The sequence below is a fragment of the Podospora anserina genome, chromosome 4, assembly GCF_000226545.1.
Source record: "Podospora anserina S mat+ genomic DNA chromosome 4, supercontig 1".
Taxonomy (NCBI): Eukaryota; Fungi; Ascomycota; class Sordariomycetes; order Sordariales; family Podosporaceae; genus Podospora; species Podospora anserina.
Genome location: NW_001914834.1, coordinates 642,183 through 658,810, shown reverse-complemented (window position 1 = coordinate 658,810; position 16,628 = coordinate 642,183). Strand labels below are relative to the sequence as shown.

Sequence of the window (16,628 nt, the reverse complement as noted above, 5' to 3'; positions counted from 1 at the left end):
GCCCTCGGGGGGGCGGTGGGGTCTTTGTTCTTTCCTTGGTGGCCTTGCCCTTTTGTTTCTTGTCGGGCGTTTCCCCTTCGGGCTCTGCCGCTTGGGGAGTGGGACAAGGGGGGGGGGGAAGAGGGTGATGTAAAAGGGACGGGTGTGGATGGTGCGATTGGGGGACCCTTGGCTGTGAAAGGTTCATGAATGGGTGACAGCCAAAACGGTGTTGTTTTCGATGCTATGGGGAGAGACATGATGATTCCAATATAAGACAGCTTTTGATTTTGTATATGTATGTCCAGTCCTCAGGCGGACCTACTTATTTTCCTTTTCAGTTATATATTTCACGTCTTCATCTAGATCCAGTAGGATAGGCTCTATCACCTCACACTTCCAACACCAATCTCCCCTCCCAACTCTTCTCCGCAACAGCCTCACTCCCACTTTCTTCGCACCGACCACCAAAAACAACCTCCCTCCTCACCTCCACAGCAGACCCCACAGCCAAATTGTAAAACACGCCAACCCGCACTTCATGCCTTCCTTCCCTTGCTGGAGCCTTCAAGCCCCGAAACACAAAGTGAACAGTCTCCCCCTCGTTCGCGGTAACTGCCCCTGAATCTCGGACATGCTGAACAATCTCATACCCCCAACTTTTGTTGTCATTGTCGAGAATTTTTGCCTCGGCATAGAACCCTCCGTCCAACATTTCTGATGGTATACCGGCGAGTGACACTACGAATGGGTCGAGGGTGTGTTTGGTGCTTTGGTGGGTTGGCGGGACTTTGAAGCTGGCTGAGAGGGAGGGTTGGGCCATTTTGAGTTGTTTGGGAGCGTTGAAAGTGTCTTCTTCGATAGGCAGTGGTTTGGTTTACGACTGATCGTGGAAGGGTGATGGATGTCTTTACGCTCATGGACCGTGCGTGTTTTTCCAGTAAGACAATAGGTATGTAAGAGAAAGACTGGATAGGGGAAATATCCTTTGGCCAGCAGAAGGGCACTTGATACTTTATCAAACTCCCAATCTGTCAGGCATGAGCATCGAATCCTCCCACCTTTCGCTCAGCTGCCAAGACTCGACCTATTTGCTGACATCAAATGCCTGGTCGAAGCTGAAATCTGGGATGAGATAAGCCTCGCTGCGCTTCCGGTGCCTATTGGCTCCCAATGCAAGCCATGTGGCTGAGCTAAACCAGAAGAAGGGGCACCGTAAAAGTTCCGGGTTCAGAATCCGAGTCTGAGATCAGCCCAATGTCGCGACAGGGGCAAAATAGGGGTTGTTCATCTCTTGTCATCATTCACAAATTCATCTCTTAGTCCTGTCTCGCTGGATCCAACTCAACACTCCCAACCACCTCATCAATCTCCTTCATAATATCTGGCGTCAACAAAGCCATACTCTTCAACGCCTTGACATTCTCAACAATCTGCTCCGGCCTTGACGCGCCAGTGATAACAGACGAAACATTGGGATTCTTCAACACCCACGCCAGAGCCAACTCTGACTGGGGAATGCCGACCTTGTCGGCGATAACCTTGAGCTTTTTCACCTTTTCGATATCATCCTGCCAGCTCCTGTTCCCGTAATTGTCTCTCATGTAATTGACAAACTTGTCGTCGCCCTTCGCAAAACGGCTCCCCGGCGGAGGCGTATCAGGCGAATCGTTGTACTTTCCACTGAGCAGACCAAACTTCAAGGGACTGAACGTCGTCAATCCAAGACCGAATCTGCTGTACAGCCTCTGGAACTCGCCCTCGACCTTCTTTCTGTGCAGGAGGTTGTAGAATGGCTGTTCAACAATCGGCGCGATAAGTCCGAGCTGCTTGGCGATGCCGCATGCTTCGGCGATCTCGTCAGCACTCCACTCGCTGGTCCCCCAGTACATCGCCCACCCCTTGATCTCGATGACGTGGTTGAAAGCACGAACGACCTCCTCCATGGGAGTGAGACGGTCCGGGCGATGGGCGTAGACAATGTCGACGTATTCGAGGTCGAGGCGTTGGAGGGAGGCACGGAGGCCTTCGACGATGTGCTTGCGGCTCAGGCCGTGGTTGTTGACGAGGACCTCGCCGTTGTGGCCGCCCCAGTTGAGTTTGGTGCTGATGACGATGTCGTTGCGCTTCCAGCCGAGCTGCTTGATGGCTTGGCCCATGACGACTTCGGATTGGCCTCCGGCGTAGCTGTTGAGACAGTTTCGGTCAATTTTCGTGGGCTGAGAGCACAGAGACGTTCTTGTGTGCGGTTCTTACCTTTCCGCAGTGTCAAAAAAGTTGATACCCAAATCATACGCCTGCTTCAAGCAAGCAACAGTGCCCTCTAGTTTATCCGTCAGCTCTTCCTTCTTACTCTAAATCCCAACCTGAACAAAACATACCATTCTCAACCTGCCCCCCAAACGTGAGCCATCCTCCCAACCCAAGCGCAGAGACGTGTAATCCAGAGTTGCCCAAACGGCGATACACCATGCCCGTCTTCCGTGGTTCTTCCCAAGCCATCTTGACTGTGTCGTTTCGCTTCGTCTCTCCAAAAAAAAAAAAAGAAGAAAAAAACAAACAAAAGAAAGTAATTCCCTGACAGCGTTGACGTGACCACAAAAACCCCAGGTTTGCCGTCCGTTCTTACCCCCAAACCCCAAGCGGAGAATATCTCGGAGAAAGTCCCAGATCGAGTCTAGCCAAGACTTGTAACAGCTGAAGGGACAACGAACCCCGCCTCGGTAGAGCAAGGTAACCCCACAGGCCGATCCCGGCCCCGGACCTGCTCCGCTTTGGACTTCATTCACCTCATCCCCCGTATCAATGACGTGCTCGCAGCTAGATGTTGGGGCTTTCTGGAGCAAGAAGCCAGTCGTGATTATCGAGCAGGCCGACCTGTTGAGCATAAGACGACAAGGACTGCTCCTGCTCGAGTTCAGCCGCGGCAACGAGGGAGAGCCATGGGGATGAGGGTAGTGGTTCGTCGCTGTCGGCGTCGGTGGCTATCTCTTCGACAACAACCGAGGGCGGGGCTGGGTCGAACGACTGCCGTGGGATGGATAGGGACATTTGGCCTTGGGCGATGCGCGCGGCTAGGAGGCCTAGCAGGTTGATGTTTCCGCCGCGGCAGGTGGCTAGGAATCTTTGTAATCTGAGAAGAATGTCACCTGGCTGTCGGAAGACGATGTCGCTTGGTCGGGGGGTTGTGTAGTAGTTGAGGGAGTCTGCCACGGCACTTGCAATCTCGTAAACTTTGAATTCTATCCCTGGGCCGTGGGCTTCCAGGGCCGTTTTGGGGAGCTTTGATATGTCGTCTAGTAGCTGCTGGGCTATCTGAATGGGGCCAGCAAGGCTTGCCGAGGTGTCGTCGGAGGACCAGTATGCGTGGCCTTGAGTGGCGCGCCAGATGAGGATTTGCATCCATTGTCTTGTGATGGAAATGTCCGCTTTCTGGATGTCGTTTGCATCCTTTTCAGTTTCGAGTCGTGCTTCTTGTAAGCGCTGTTGCAGGGCTCGGAGGGCTTCGTGGTTGGGTGATGAGGAGCTGTCCGTGTCGTCTGCCGCATCTTGAAGAATGTCAAAGGCTCTGGACTGGTCAAAGATCCAAAACAGGTTGACCAGTTTCTTGAATGCCGGCAACACGTGTGGTCCGTCGTCGGGTTCGTTGATGGTGTCCAGTGGCGGGAACTTCTCGGCTGAAGTCAATGCTACTGGAAGTCTGTGTAGCATGGCCACTCCTCTCTCTGTAACAAACAGCAGCCACAAAATGCGGCGTCGAAGGCGGTCCTCGGATGGGGGTAGTCCTAGGTATGAGGAGGGCCGGTGTAATCCCATGATTTGTGCCACCGTGATGGCCTCGCGCAAGTGCAACAAAGACTCGGCACCGCCTGGAATCTGGTTCTCGTGGTAGATGTGCAAAAAGAACGAGGTCTGAAGTCTGTTCAGACTGGCAGAGGCAGCGTTGAGGGTCCGCCGTTTCCTTTGGCACTCCTCGTGGAGAGCGCTAGCGGACAGGCTGTCCATGATGTTTGGGTCTTTCAACCGGGACAGTTTCAACTGGGCCATGGTTGCAGCACCAATGGCCACTGCCAAGGTGTAGGTTCCGACATCATGGGAATCGCGGTGTAGGGCTGCAATGACCTGTTCCACAGCCACGATCGGCCAGACTGGAAAGAGGCGAAGTCGATAGATGCACAGTCGAACGACGAGTGATTCGACCGAAATGTTGGAAGGGTCCGCGGTGCTCGACGAAGAACTTGGCTCTGGGATATGTGAAGGTGCTGAGGCTGGTTGCTGAGCTCGTGTGGCATTTTGGATCTGCTGTAAGGTCTTTGTCCTCAGATTCCGGGGTCCTCTCGTCGACTGGGTCTTGTTGAAGGTGCAGTCGAGGCCGGCGGTGAGACATCGTTGGCAGGGGGCTGTCTCTGTACATTTGACCTTCCGGATCTTGCAAGCATCGCAAGATCGAGAACCAATCTTCCTCTGCTTCGAGGGTCGTGACGTGCCACCAGGAGACATATTGCCGTAGCTCTGCAGCCAAGTGGCGTGGGAACATGACATTGAAGTATCTTGGTGTTGGACGTTGGAGAATCTAACCCCACAATGGCGCAATGGCGCCAATGGGAAGCAACAGCTATCTCCAAATGGCACATTGCCGAGGTGCATGGCAGGGTGACATTAACCTCACTTGTGAGCAAAATGTAAACACACATGTTCAGGTATAGAAACTTCTCAGCTTCCAGAAGGCGAGAGTGTAAACATTCTAAAGCTTCAGGATACCGGAATCCACAACTTGTAGTACCAGGTAGGTCAACAATGTCTGGTGTCAACTTGTAACCCTAAAATTATCATTCAAGACATCTCCAGTGCTGGTACTGGTGTCCCTCTAGTATACAAACCGGAAATCTAACCGCTTATTCCCATCCAACTCTCTGGCCGTCACATCATTCTGATAAGCCAACTGCTCCTCCCTCGACATCTTCTCCCACTCCTTCTCCTTCTTCTTATTGAGTCCAACCAAGACGAATCTCTGAACAACAAATGTGATCAAAGCCAACGCACTGATAGACACGAGCGTGGTATTACCAATCTTATAATACGGCTTCTGGTAGTCGCGATAAATCTGACTGCCAATCAGACTACCAACTTGCACAATAACATTGTACGTCGCCGCCGCAATAGCCCGCTTCTTGACATCAAAAGTGTTCTCCGAGATCCAAGAAGTGACAATAGGATGGAAGTAAGGGTACCCGCTGATGAGCGTGATCAGTGAATACCGCCCCCACTCACGACCTCCGTCAGGCAGCGTGATCAAGGCGATGAGCAGCGGCATGACCCAGAACTCGCCCACGAAGCAGTGGAAGGTCCGCTCGTTGAAGTACTTGCTCGACCGGGCGAGGATCAGCATGGTGATGATCTGGAGGACGGCCGACGGGATGGTGAGCATGTTGATCTCGAAGCTGTCGGTGAAGCCGAGGTCGCGAAGGGTCAGGGTGAGGTAGCCCTGGACTGGGGTTGCGGGAATGTAGGCGATGAGGCCGATGAAGAAGAGTCCCCAGAGAGACTTATCTGTCCAGGTAGCCTTGACGTCTTGCCAGGTGGCCGGCTCGTTGAGCAGAGTCAAGCCCTTGGCGGGATCGTCACGGAGGATACGGTTGACCATGATCACCTCCTGGCGCTCAGTGTACCAAGGCTCGCGGAAGAGAACGCCCGTGGTCTTGGTGGGAGCCGCGGGAAGGTAGATGAAAGACTAGTAACATCGATTAGAATACTGACAGAGGGTTTTTAAAAGATGGGCAGAACTTACGATGAAAGCCAGAAGAACAGTAAGAAGACCCTCAAGCAAAAACAGCCAAAACCACCCCGGGTGGCCACCAATACCACGCATCTTGAGAATACCAGCCGCCAACAAAGCCGAGATGACGCGTGCAACGTTCAAAGTCGACCAAAACACCGCCAGACGAGTCGACAGTTCGGAGGAGGTGTAAAAGTAGGTCGCGTAGAGAATAGCACCCGGAATGAAACCACCCTCGCAAGCACCAATAAGTGCACGGGTAACATAAAAGCTTGCCCGGTCGTGAATCCATGCCTGACCCCAGGAGACAGTTCCCCACGCAAACATCATGGCCGGAAGGACATAACGAAACCCATAACGCTTGGTCAGGAACTGAACAGGGAACTCGGCGCTCAAGAATGCAACCAACTGGATCGTGTTACCGTTGTTGAGGTCGTCTCGAGAAAGGTTGAGGTCGTCCAGGAACTTATCAGCCAAAGCGTTTGCCAAGTTACCACGGTCAAGTTGAAGACCGAAGAACATGACACAGAGCCAGGAGAGCAACCAGATGTCGGTCTTGCGCACCACGGCCTTCTCCTCCTCAGGGGTCCATGTCGCCAATGGATCCCACCGGTGCTTTCCCTCGTAGCCATCATCAGGAGGGATGACATCGCTCAGCTCAGAGCGACCGACATGAGGTTCGGAGCCCTTGAGTGATGCCTTGCCGTCGTGGCTGTCACCGCGGTCGAGGGTCGCTGGTGGCGAACCCTTGGTGTGGTTCTCGATGTCGTCGATTTTGCCCATGTTGGAGAGACCTGTTGTCAGGCAGACGACTCGGGTCGAATGGAATGAGATGAGGAACGGGCGGTCAAGAGATGAACCATCGCGACCGACAACATGCGGATGGAGGTCACTATTTAGAGATGCTGACCCCAGCCATCGCGTTACATGCTGAGGCTATCACAAGCAACGCGTGCGGAGAAACGAGCGGAGAATTGAAGTCGGTAAGGCCTCTCGGTGTGCAGCTACGGCGATGGCGTCATGATGTTGGCAAGAGGTAGTATCACCACACCGATTATGCCGGGTGCGGGGCCGGCCGAGATGGGGAGGTCGCTTCGACATTCGCCTACTTAGCGCCGGTTGACGCCATTCACAATTCTCCGACATTTTCTCCGCCGCCAAGTAATTCGTCCAAGCGTCGAACCTTGGTGGTTAACGACATCCTGAACGAGTATCTGAGGCCGAATGGTTCCCAATGCTGCTTGTGCATTGCATATTAATAAGAGACCCGAGCCTGTCAATATTTACATTCCCAATCATTTCGCTTGCTTCCATCCCATCTACATGTGATTGTGCCTTTTTCTGTGCTTTGAACTACCACTTCGTTCGCCATGCCGTCCGCTATCACATCAACGTCGTCTCAGACCGACGCCACCATCTTTGGTGGCCATGACATAGCCCGACCACAACTCACCAAACCGCTCTCCGACTCTGGATCCCTCCAACAATACTCGCACGACGACCCAACCCCCGCCATCGGCCGCGAATTTCCCACCCTCCAAATCCGCGACCTTCTCAAAGCCGACGATCAACTCTTCCGCGACCTCGCATACACAATCTCCTCCCGCGGCGTCGTCTTCCTCCGCAACCAAGATGTCACCCCAAACGAGCTCAAAGACTTCATGCTCCGCCTCACCACCCTCGCCGGCTGCCCCTCCACCTCTGGCCTTCACGTGCACCCCCTGACAGAAGAGGGCTCCGAGCTAGGCGACCAAATCAGCGTCATCTCCTCCGAGAAGCAAAAGAAGGGCGGCGGTCTCACTCACCAGCTCTCCGACGTCAGTAGGTATGCCTCCAACGCATGGCACAGCGATATCACCTTTGAGCCTGTGCCCAGTGACTACGCCATGCTCAAGATCCACACCCTTCCCGTCACTGGCGGTGATACCCTCTGGGCGAGCGGATACGAGGTCTATGATCGTCTGTCAGAGCCGATGAGGGAGATGCTCAAGAAGCTGACCGCCACACATGACGCCAAGTTCTTTTTGGATGAGGCGAGGAATTTGGGGAATCCGCTGAGGGAGTGCGAGAGAGGGTCGCCGTTGAACAAGGGGGCTGAGTTGGCTGCTGTGCATCCTGTTATAAGGACGAATCGTGAGTTTCCACATCTTTGTTTGTGTACATCATTGCGCGTAAAACTGACATTCATGGTAATAGCCGTTACTGGGTGGAACTCGGTCTACGTCAACAAGGGCTTCACCAAGCGCATCAACGGCGTCACAAAAGACGAGTCGGACATCCTCCTTAAATACCTCTTCAACATGGTAACACAGAACCACGATGCCCAAGTACGATTCAGATGGAGTAAGAATGACGTCGCCATCTGGGACAACAGGAGCACATGGCATTGTGCGACATATGACTACAACGACCCGAGAGCGGGCGACCGTGTTTGTTCCCTGGGCGAGGCTCCATATCTTGATGTACAAGGGGGCAAGTCGAGGAAGGAGGAGTTGGGTCTTTGACGTCTTCACATAGCGCTTTGTATGATGATGAATGAATGAATGAATAAAGTTGTACATATGGGTCTAATGACGGCCAGCCTCAAAGTGGCTCGGTTTTGATGAGCTACATGTACCTAACTACTCTGTCCCTACCTGCCTTGTTCGATGTTCTTTACCCTCCAAAATCGACTGACGGGGGGATCTCTGATGGAAAATAAAGTCAGTAGTGTCTTGGAAAAGCTGGGGTTATAAAGGTATAGTATTTCTTATAAACTGGGATAGCAAACATATAAGCTTGGATATAGTCATTGGCATGTTTATGTATGTCGGTGTAGTTTCTATCAGAAGCTGGGATAACAATATACATAAGCTTAGACAGAGTCGTTTAGACGCTTAGATGATTAGGTGTGGTGTCCCTTTATAAGCTCGGATGGTATGTATAAGGTATGCTCAAAGTCCGATCCAGAAGATGATATATGTGCAAGCGAACATCAGTCATTTGTCTCCTAAAGCCATCTTGTTACGTACACTTTTCAAGAGTCAAGTACCCACTCAATCAATACCACGCTACCTGGTAAATAGTTGCGCACCCTCCCCCCTCTGGTACAGGTTATTAATTCATTTCCCCAAGCAAGCTTTAATACGTGCTTTGCCTATCCAAGTCAGGAGGCTCAAACTGAACCGTCTCGCTCAAACACCCATCAACAAACGAACAGCCTCGCAATCCCCTGTGATGTGAATAGTCCTTGTACCACATTAAGTATCTTCAGATGTTTCCCTTTCGATTTAGCGGCGAAGTTGTGTATAGCTAGTGTTATAAAGTATTATAAAGCATATAGATATCCTAGCAAGCGAAAGTTCAGAGTCGCTAGGCGGTATCGGGTAAGCTCAACGCAGTCGGGCTATCATTGGGCCGTATTATCTTGCAGGTCTAGAACCCTGTAACTTGGTTTCACTGCGATCCTGAAGCAAGGCACCTCCACCTCCCATAGATGCGTGATTTCTCTTGGCTCAGACATATCTACTCAGCTATAAAGTATCGCCAACCTGCTCACCATGTACAAATACCAACCTCTGCCACCTGTCTCCAAAACCAGCCGAACCCCTCCCTTCACCCGCATCCTGACTCTCTTCCCCTCCACATCCCCTCCTTCCCCCTCCCCGGACGACTCAGAACCCTTCCACGGCACCCTCGCAATCACCAACCTCGAATCCACCCAGCCCTACGAAGCCCTCTCCTACACATGGGGCACCGCCGACCCGGAAACTTACATCTGGCTCGATGACCTTCCCCTCCCCATCAAACCCAACCTCGCGGCGGCACTCCACTTCCTCCGACCATCACCAGGCCAGCCCCCGCGACGACTGTGGATAGACGCACTATGTATTGACCAGTCCAGTCTAGAGGAGAGATCCCGTCAGGTGCAGTACATGCGGTTGGTTTACAAATACTGCCAAAGAGTCATCGCCTGGATCGGGCTAAAGCAAGAATCAGAAGCGACAGAGGTTGCGTTTGAGGCAGGGAAGGTCCTGAGTGATGTCAGTCGGCTAGTGGCTGACTTGAGGAAAGATGCCGCCGCAATGGAGGATGGTGTCGTGCGTGACGTCGTGGGTAATGCTCTAGGTGGTCTGCCAGAGGGCGCACTGCTCAATCTCCAAAAGCTATTTGACCGGGAGTACTTCCACCGCACGTGGGTAGTGCAGGAAATCGCCGTGGCCAACGTGGCGGTGGTCAAGTCGGAAGAGCTGGAGATGTCCTTCTTCGACTTGGTTTCGACGTTGCTGTTTGTCTTTGGGAACAGGCCTGGGGGCAAAATCGAGACGAACACCTCGTTGGACGTGTGGTACCTCATATTTACGCGGCAGTCAGGGGCCCACAGCGGTCACGTTCGTCTGACTGAGATTCCGGGTAGCTTGGGGCCGTTGCTGGACTTGCTTGAGCAGATGCGTGCGTTCAAGGCTACTGACTTGCGGGATAAGATCTATTCGGTTTTGGGCATCTGCGACGAAGGCCTGCAGCCCATTACGACGAGAACTCACATCACTCAACGGTCGGACCGGTGGCTGAGAGGTTTGACAACCGCCATCACGGGCGTCCAGAACTTTGTCAACGAGCGCAACCCCGATCTAGGTTGGGGTATCCCGGCGGCTCTGAAGCCGGACTACACTCGCCCTGTTCCGGAGGTTTATACCGGCCTAGCGAAATTCTTGATCAGCAAGATGCCCATGTTCCTGGACGTTCTCAGTTATGTCCAACACCGCACGACTCCAACCCCAGATGACCCCTATCCCTCCTGGGTGCCGAAATGGTTCGAGTCCAAGTCCGTCACTGTATTCCGCGGAGGTGACTTCACCGCCGGTATCTGCACCCCACCTCTCGGAGACTTCTTCCAGTCCCGTATCCAACGCGCCTTCTCCTCGCCGATCCCGGGCACCCTGATCATGGACGGCTTCCATGTCGGCGTCGTCCACCGCGTCAGCAATGTCATGAACTTTGGGTCAGATGGACATTCCAAGACCGAAGCCGTCCAACGCGCTTGGACGGAGCTTCTGCCCAACATGCCATTCCCGGGGGCTAATGGATCGAGGTATATCACTGGTGAGCCTCTCGACGTAGCATTTTGCAACGCGCTTTCGGTACATCCGATGGGCGCAGTGGTCGGGCATGTAATGTCCAATTCGATGGATGGGTTTCACTTCTCAGCCTCGGCGAGCGAGATGAACAGGCAGATAGCTACTGGGATAAGTGACGCTGCTGTAGGAGCATTCTTATCTGGGCTTGCTGGAGAGGGAGATGAGGTGCTGTCGGCCGAGAGCGAGAAGGCGAGGGTCACGTTTCGGAATGCTGTTGGGGTGTATTGCTATGGTCGACGGGCATTCCTGACGAGGGAAGGACATTTGGGTATCGGGCCGCCGGTGATGCAGGAGGGGGACGAGGTTGTCGTGCTGTTTCGAGGCAGGATGCCGTACGTGTTGCGTCGTGGGCCGACTCACCATGTGTTTTTGGGTGATTGCTATGTGTGCGATGACAATATCATGCGTGGGCTCGTGACGGAGAGTGTCAGACATGGAAGGGGCGGGCCGCCAGCTGGTTTGTACGAGATTCGGTGACTGTTGCTTCCTGTTCATTCAATGGCAAGCCTGGTCCTGATCATGACAAATGTCAGGTCTGATTGGTGATGTTGACCACAAGCAATTAGCAAACAAATGTGGGCCCTGATTGGAAATCAGATCCGTGACATCATCATAAATATCACCTCGCCTCTCCCACAACAATGATCCCTTCAACACCTCCCGCGTTCACTAGAGTGGCAGGCAAAACCACTCACAATGAAAACCATCGGCATCTTCCCAGCATCAGGGGGTCTAGGCACCTCCACCTACCACCACCTCCTGGCTCTGGTCCCCAAGGACAATGTCATCCTCATCAGCCGCCACCCCCATAAAGTCCCCAGGAACTACACCCAAGCCGGTGTCCGAACGCGAGAGGCATCCTACGAAACAGCGCCCTCCGACCTTGAAAAGGTCTTCACCGGCATCGATGTCCTGTTTCTAATCTCCTACCCAAGCCACGTCAAAGACTACCGCATCAAAGTCCAGCTCCCAGCCATCGACGCAGCCCGCCGCGCTGGTGTCCAGCATGTCTTTTACAGCTCTCTGGCTTTTGCTGGAGAAAGAGACTCTACCAGGTCAGTGGCTGAGGTGATGCAGGCTCACCTTGCCACCGAGGGGCACTTGAGACATTTGGCGGAGACAGCACCTGGTTTCACCTACACGGTGATCAGGGAGGGGATCTATTCCGAGTCGACACCCATTTACACCAGCTTCTTCGATCCGCACTTCCCTGATGCCACGCTTGTTGGGAATGAGATTCTTGTCCCGCATGATGGGAAGGGGAAGGGGGTGGCGTGGGTGAAGAGGGATGAGCTTGGAGAGGCGTCTGCGAAGCTCATTGCACAATATTCATCCGCGCCGGAAAGCTTCCAGTATGTGAACCAGGTTGTATTGCTGACAGGCAACAAGGAGTGGAGTTTGGAGGACACGGTGAAGCTGCTTGGGGAGGTTGCTGGGAAGGACTTGAAGATAAGGGAGATACCTGTGCATGAGTGGGTTCGGCTTCCACAAGTAAAGGGCTACTTCAAAAATGAGGAGGATGCCAGGACTTGGGCTACTGCTTGGGAGGCTATCAGACAAGGTGCTACAGCGCCAGTGACGGGGGACTTGGAAGAAATTCTGGGAAGAAAGCCGGAAGAGTTTGATGTGACGCTCAAGGGGGGAACACGTGCAACCACAGAGCAGTAACATGTACAAAGGGGGGTGAGATATTGACCAACTGATGATAAAGGGATATTATTACAGTGCAAATATAACGTTATCGAGGTCCATTCAACTCGCTTACCCCTATTTGCGTTAATCCTGTACTTGGCGCAGGAGTGCCTCTGGTACCTACCCTACCGCACAGAGCCGCTACTGATTCCCCGCATTTTCCCACCGAGATCAACAGCTTCATATTCCCTTTCTGCTGGTTCAAACATTCAGGTTGCCCTATCCACCTTCTCGACGCACCTGGGCACTGTTTTACCGCCAAGTCTCAGGCAGCCTTCACTCCAATAATCTCATTCTTTGAACCCAGCATATCCATTTTAAACCTAAGCATCTTACATCATCAGTTCTAGCATCCATCCTCGGTCTTTCATCCCAACATTTCCCGTCCTCTATCCAAGCATTCTCTATCCTCTATCCCAGCATTCTCTATCCTCTATCCCAGCATTCTCTATCCTCTATCCCAGCATTCTCTGTCCCCTATCCCAATATTTTCTATCTTTTATCCCAGCCACCGTTACCTTTCAGATCCATACCAATGTTTACCCTCTGGTACCGCATCGTACTGTATGTCCTCCTTGAAAACGGTGATGACCACATGTCCAGATAGTTGATTTTACTAATGTCAAACTGGAATCCAGGTTGCTAAGATACACTCGCCTGATTCTAGCTATTTCTGAGCTTTGGGGCTATAGGCGATTAGCTCCAGTTCGGCATCCCGATGTAGCAAGATCCCAGAACAGCAGATCAGATGGTACAATTGTTGCGATGACCCTAGGAACGGAACCTCACTTTCGCCAAGTCATACAGGGATGGCTGAGAACAGAGCCGAAGTCAATAATCATCACGACATTAGAAGCCCGCCGTACATACATCGAGGGATTGGTGGAGGAAATCGGAGACTCTCGAATCATAGTAATGGCTGTCGAAACCGCTTCGTATCGAAGACAGTGTTACGAAGCCATCTCCAAGGTCACGACCGCATTTTTCGTTGTTGTGGATGACCGGTCACTGTGGGGTGTCTCCACGCTTGACAACATCCTCGCGCCGTTCCGTGACCCCAGAGTCGGTGGCGTCACGGGACTACAAGCGGTAAAGCCTCGAAATGGGAACACCTTGACCCAGTGGGAAACATTTGGTGCTTTGAACCTCGCGAGGAGAAATGTCCTGCACTCAGCTTTGGCATTCTTCAACAAAGGCCAGGTTCTAAACCTTTCCGGCCGGCTTTCTGCTTACTGGACCTGCATCTACAAAGACCGAGGATTCCGTGATGCATTTCTACACGAGTTGTGGCTCGGACGCTTTCCTATCACGACTCGAGACGACAATGCCTTAACCACTTGGTTGCTGCACAAAGGTTGGAGGATTGCGTTCCAAAACTCGCCGGGGGTCATAATCGCTGCCGGTATATCTCCGAACTGGCTCTACACAAGACAGCTGCTCCGATGGCTGCGAGACACCCTTCGATACTATCTCTTGGACATCACGTTTGCGTTCAAAATGCGGGAGAAAGACCATCTCTTGCGTGCCGTTCTCAACATTGTTGTTTATTTCATGACCGATTTTGCGATGATATTTGAGTTGGCATTTCTGCTCTCTGTGTCCACAGCTTCTTGGTTGGGACAAGGTGAAATCACCGGGAAGAGGTAAGTAAACCCCATGGTTATAAGTGGGATGGATTTTGCCAGTGCCCATTGGCCGCCCAAGAACAACAGGGACCTCACAGCGCCATATGGGTTCCACAAGGGGGAGACAGTCCCTATTTATGGGAACTAAGGGCCGTTTAAGAGTTATCTGAGCATCTCATGTCGATCATATCTTCTATCTGAGCATAACCAGTCTACAATCCAGGCATTGCCAGTCCATAATCCAAGCATGACCAGTCTATATTCTGAGCTTGGTATCCTTGGTGTCTTAGCATTATCTGAGCATTGGAAGCTGATACCTGCCCGCACTGCGCCACGGCCTTGGGGGTGGTGGGGGGACATAACAGCAGAATGGATGCATATTACCTGCATATGCATTACCTAATGTTGTCCTCGGTTGGACGATCAGGGAAAGGCCTCATCTGTGACATTCCCCTCTTGACCCAGTCCCCCCCCCACACATTGCCCGTGTCTCAACGGGTTCACCACGACTCACACACTCTTCATTTCACCCGACATGGGTCTTTTGAGAAATGGCCTCCGAGATTTCGTGTCATGCCACACTGAAATTCCAGCTTGGGGAACGGTGATATGTAACCTACAAGGAAAGTTCGGTGAGCAAACCCAAAGACCCGGTGATCACTGGAGCGAAAATCATTTCTGATCAACTGTCGGCTAAACGCAGGACTTCCGTGTTTCACACCACGGCCAGTGGCTGGTGTTTGTGACACCCGTGATCCCGATATCAACACCGGTGCTGCCACTCTTGAAATGCTTCATAGAGCGTGCGATCGCTGAGGATGATGTGTGGGGCACCTACAAAGGGTCTGCGTTTCACCAGAACCACACCTTATCGCCCTTAAAGGCTGGATTTGGCTTACTGTTTACTTTTTACACCTAACAACAACAATCAACTGTAATATCAATTTGTCAACCAATTTCTCTGCCTTTTGGCCTCTATTTCGCGGGCAGTGACTAACCTTGGCCACCGCCCTACATGATGTCATGACCCCTGAGTTCCCCCTCCGGAGTGTTGGTGTCTACTGAGAAAAGCGACCCTGCTACCATCGGCGAGATACAAAATCTGGTAGGGAGGTGGACCTCAGTCTTGCCCTGGGTGGAATTCATTGGAACGGAAAATATCCGAACTGTTGGCCCGTATGTCTTGGACGGTCAGACAATCAGTCCGGCAATGAGAGTCCACAGCGACACTGCGGCTGCATTCTCACTACCTTTGCGCCAGAATGCCACAACGGCGGGAGAGTAAGTGTTTGATAATGGCTTCCTATGTGTCGATGCTGGCTAGCTAGACATGGTATGGTGGACAGCCTCATAACGAGCTCCGTTGGCAAAAGCAGTCGATACGGGCCTTTTGTTACAGTTTCCTCTCGTGTTCAACGCCTCGAACCATCAAGGAAGCCGTTAGCCGGAGTCAGAATAACAGTCAAGGACATGTTCAATGTCAAGGGGCTCACCACATCACTGGGAAGCCGTGAATATTTAGCCCTTAGCAAACCAGCCACGGAGACAGCACCAGCTATTCAGAAGCTTATAGATCAAGGCGCCGAGAATGTCGGTCTTTCGAAGATGTGTTCAATGGTTCTACTGCAGCACCCGCCCCACTGTGTCGATTTTGCGGCACCGTTCAACCCTCGTGGACATGGTTACCAATCCCCATCAGGAGGAAACAGTGGACAGGCGGCGGCCATAGCAGCATACGAGTGGCTGGATATTGCAGTGGGAACAGACTGTAAGGCGCTAATAAGTGCCTACCTTGTCTTCCCTGCTTCAACCACGCAGTTCGACGTTAGGCTAGTGATGACCAGGTGATACCGTCATTTTTCAGCAACAGCAAGCGGCCATCTTTCAGCTCTAGCCAATGGCGTATTTTCCCTTCGTCCTTCTCACGGAGCTCTTTCGTGTCAAGGCATGTGGTCTGGTGTGCCGTAGGTCGTGGCTCAAATACATGCACAGATCTACTTCGGTTTCGAACTAACGCCACCTAAATTCCGTAAAGACAGACAGATACACCTTGTTTCTTCGGAGGGGACCTCCCTGCATTTGAGGGCTTCGCAAGGGCATGGTACAAATCCCACGGCGGAGAGTTACCCGACTCCATCCTCTACCTTCCCGACTTTCTGCCAGAAACAGCAAAGAGTCAGGAAACTCTCTTTCAGAGGTTCATAAAAGATATGGAAAATGTCGTGGATACAAAAGCTCATCCCATCTCGAACGGAGATTCCTGGTACAATTCACCACCGCCTCAAGCAAACAGCCTACCACTAAGTGATTATCTGAATGGAGAGGTGTTTCTAACATCCTTGAGCCATATCAAACAACGATGGAGCAGCACTGACAACCCTCGGCAGGTTTCAACAGCTACCTATGTTTACACCTTCTGGGAAGAAATCGAGATATTCT

The 16,628-nt window shown here is 52.4% G+C and overlaps 8 protein-coding genes across 8 annotated transcripts; 5 read left to right on the top strand and 3 right to left on the bottom strand.

Moving 5' to 3' along the window:
- Positions 1-1,298: 1,298 nt before the first annotated feature.
- PODANS_4_1840 (uncharacterized protein) lies at positions 1,299-2,451 on the bottom strand (the record flags this gene model as incomplete). The annotated part of the gene is made up of 3 exons (XM_001903769.1): positions 1,299-2,166; positions 2,236-2,302; positions 2,361-2,451. 3 exons carry the CDS (start codon positions 2,449-2,451, stop codon positions 1,299-1,301), a joined length of 1,026 nt encoding a protein of 341 aa, XP_001903804.1.
- A 348-nt stretch (positions 2,452-2,799) lies between these two features.
- Positions 2,800-4,626, bottom strand: PODANS_4_1830 (uncharacterized protein; the record flags this gene model as incomplete). The annotated part of the gene is made up of 1 exon (XM_001903768.1): positions 2,800-4,626. The coding sequence occupies one exon, from the start codon at positions 4,624-4,626 to the stop codon at positions 2,800-2,802; it is 1,827 nt and encodes a 608-aa protein (XP_001903803.1).
- Positions 4,627-4,846: 220 nt separating this feature from the next.
- Positions 4,847-6,538, bottom strand: PODANS_4_1820 (uncharacterized protein; the record flags this gene model as incomplete). The annotated part of the gene is made up of 2 exons (XM_001903767.1): positions 4,847-5,550; positions 5,737-6,538. The coding sequence occupies 2 exons, from the start codon at positions 6,536-6,538 to the stop codon at positions 4,847-4,849; spliced, it is 1,506 nt and encodes a 501-aa protein (XP_001903802.1).
- A 587-nt stretch (positions 6,539-7,125) lies between these two features.
- Positions 7,126-8,259, top strand: PODANS_4_1810 (uncharacterized protein; the record flags this gene model as incomplete). Its single annotated transcript, XM_001903766.1, has 1 exon — positions 7,126-8,259. One exon carries the CDS (start codon positions 7,126-7,128, stop codon positions 8,257-8,259), a length of 1,134 nt encoding a protein of 377 aa, XP_001903801.1.
- A 1,035-nt stretch (positions 8,260-9,294) lies between these two features.
- On the top strand, positions 9,295-11,349 carry PODANS_4_1800 (uncharacterized protein; the record flags this gene model as incomplete). The annotated part of the gene is made up of 1 exon (XM_001903765.1): positions 9,295-11,349. One exon carries the CDS (start codon positions 9,295-9,297, stop codon positions 11,347-11,349), a length of 2,055 nt encoding a protein of 684 aa, XP_001903800.1.
- Positions 11,350-11,568: 219 nt separating this feature from the next.
- PODANS_4_1790 (uncharacterized protein) lies at positions 11,569-12,540 on the top strand (the record flags this gene model as incomplete). Its single annotated transcript, XM_001903764.1, has 1 exon — positions 11,569-12,540. The coding sequence occupies one exon, from the start codon at positions 11,569-11,571 to the stop codon at positions 12,538-12,540; it is 972 nt and encodes a 323-aa protein (XP_001903799.1).
- A 789-nt stretch (positions 12,541-13,329) lies between these two features.
- PODANS_4_1780 (uncharacterized protein) lies at positions 13,330-14,211 on the top strand (the record flags this gene model as incomplete). Its single annotated transcript, XM_001903763.1, has 1 exon — positions 13,330-14,211. The coding sequence occupies one exon, from the start codon at positions 13,330-13,332 to the stop codon at positions 14,209-14,211; it is 882 nt and encodes a 293-aa protein (XP_001903798.1).
- A 1,313-nt stretch (positions 14,212-15,524) lies between these two features.
- On the top strand, positions 15,525-16,037 carry PODANS_4_1770 (uncharacterized protein; the record flags this gene model as incomplete). Its single annotated transcript, XM_001903762.1, has 1 exon — positions 15,525-16,037. One exon carries the CDS (start codon positions 15,525-15,527, stop codon positions 16,035-16,037), a length of 513 nt encoding a protein of 170 aa, XP_001903797.1.
- Between the last annotated feature and the right edge of the window lie 591 nt (positions 16,038-16,628).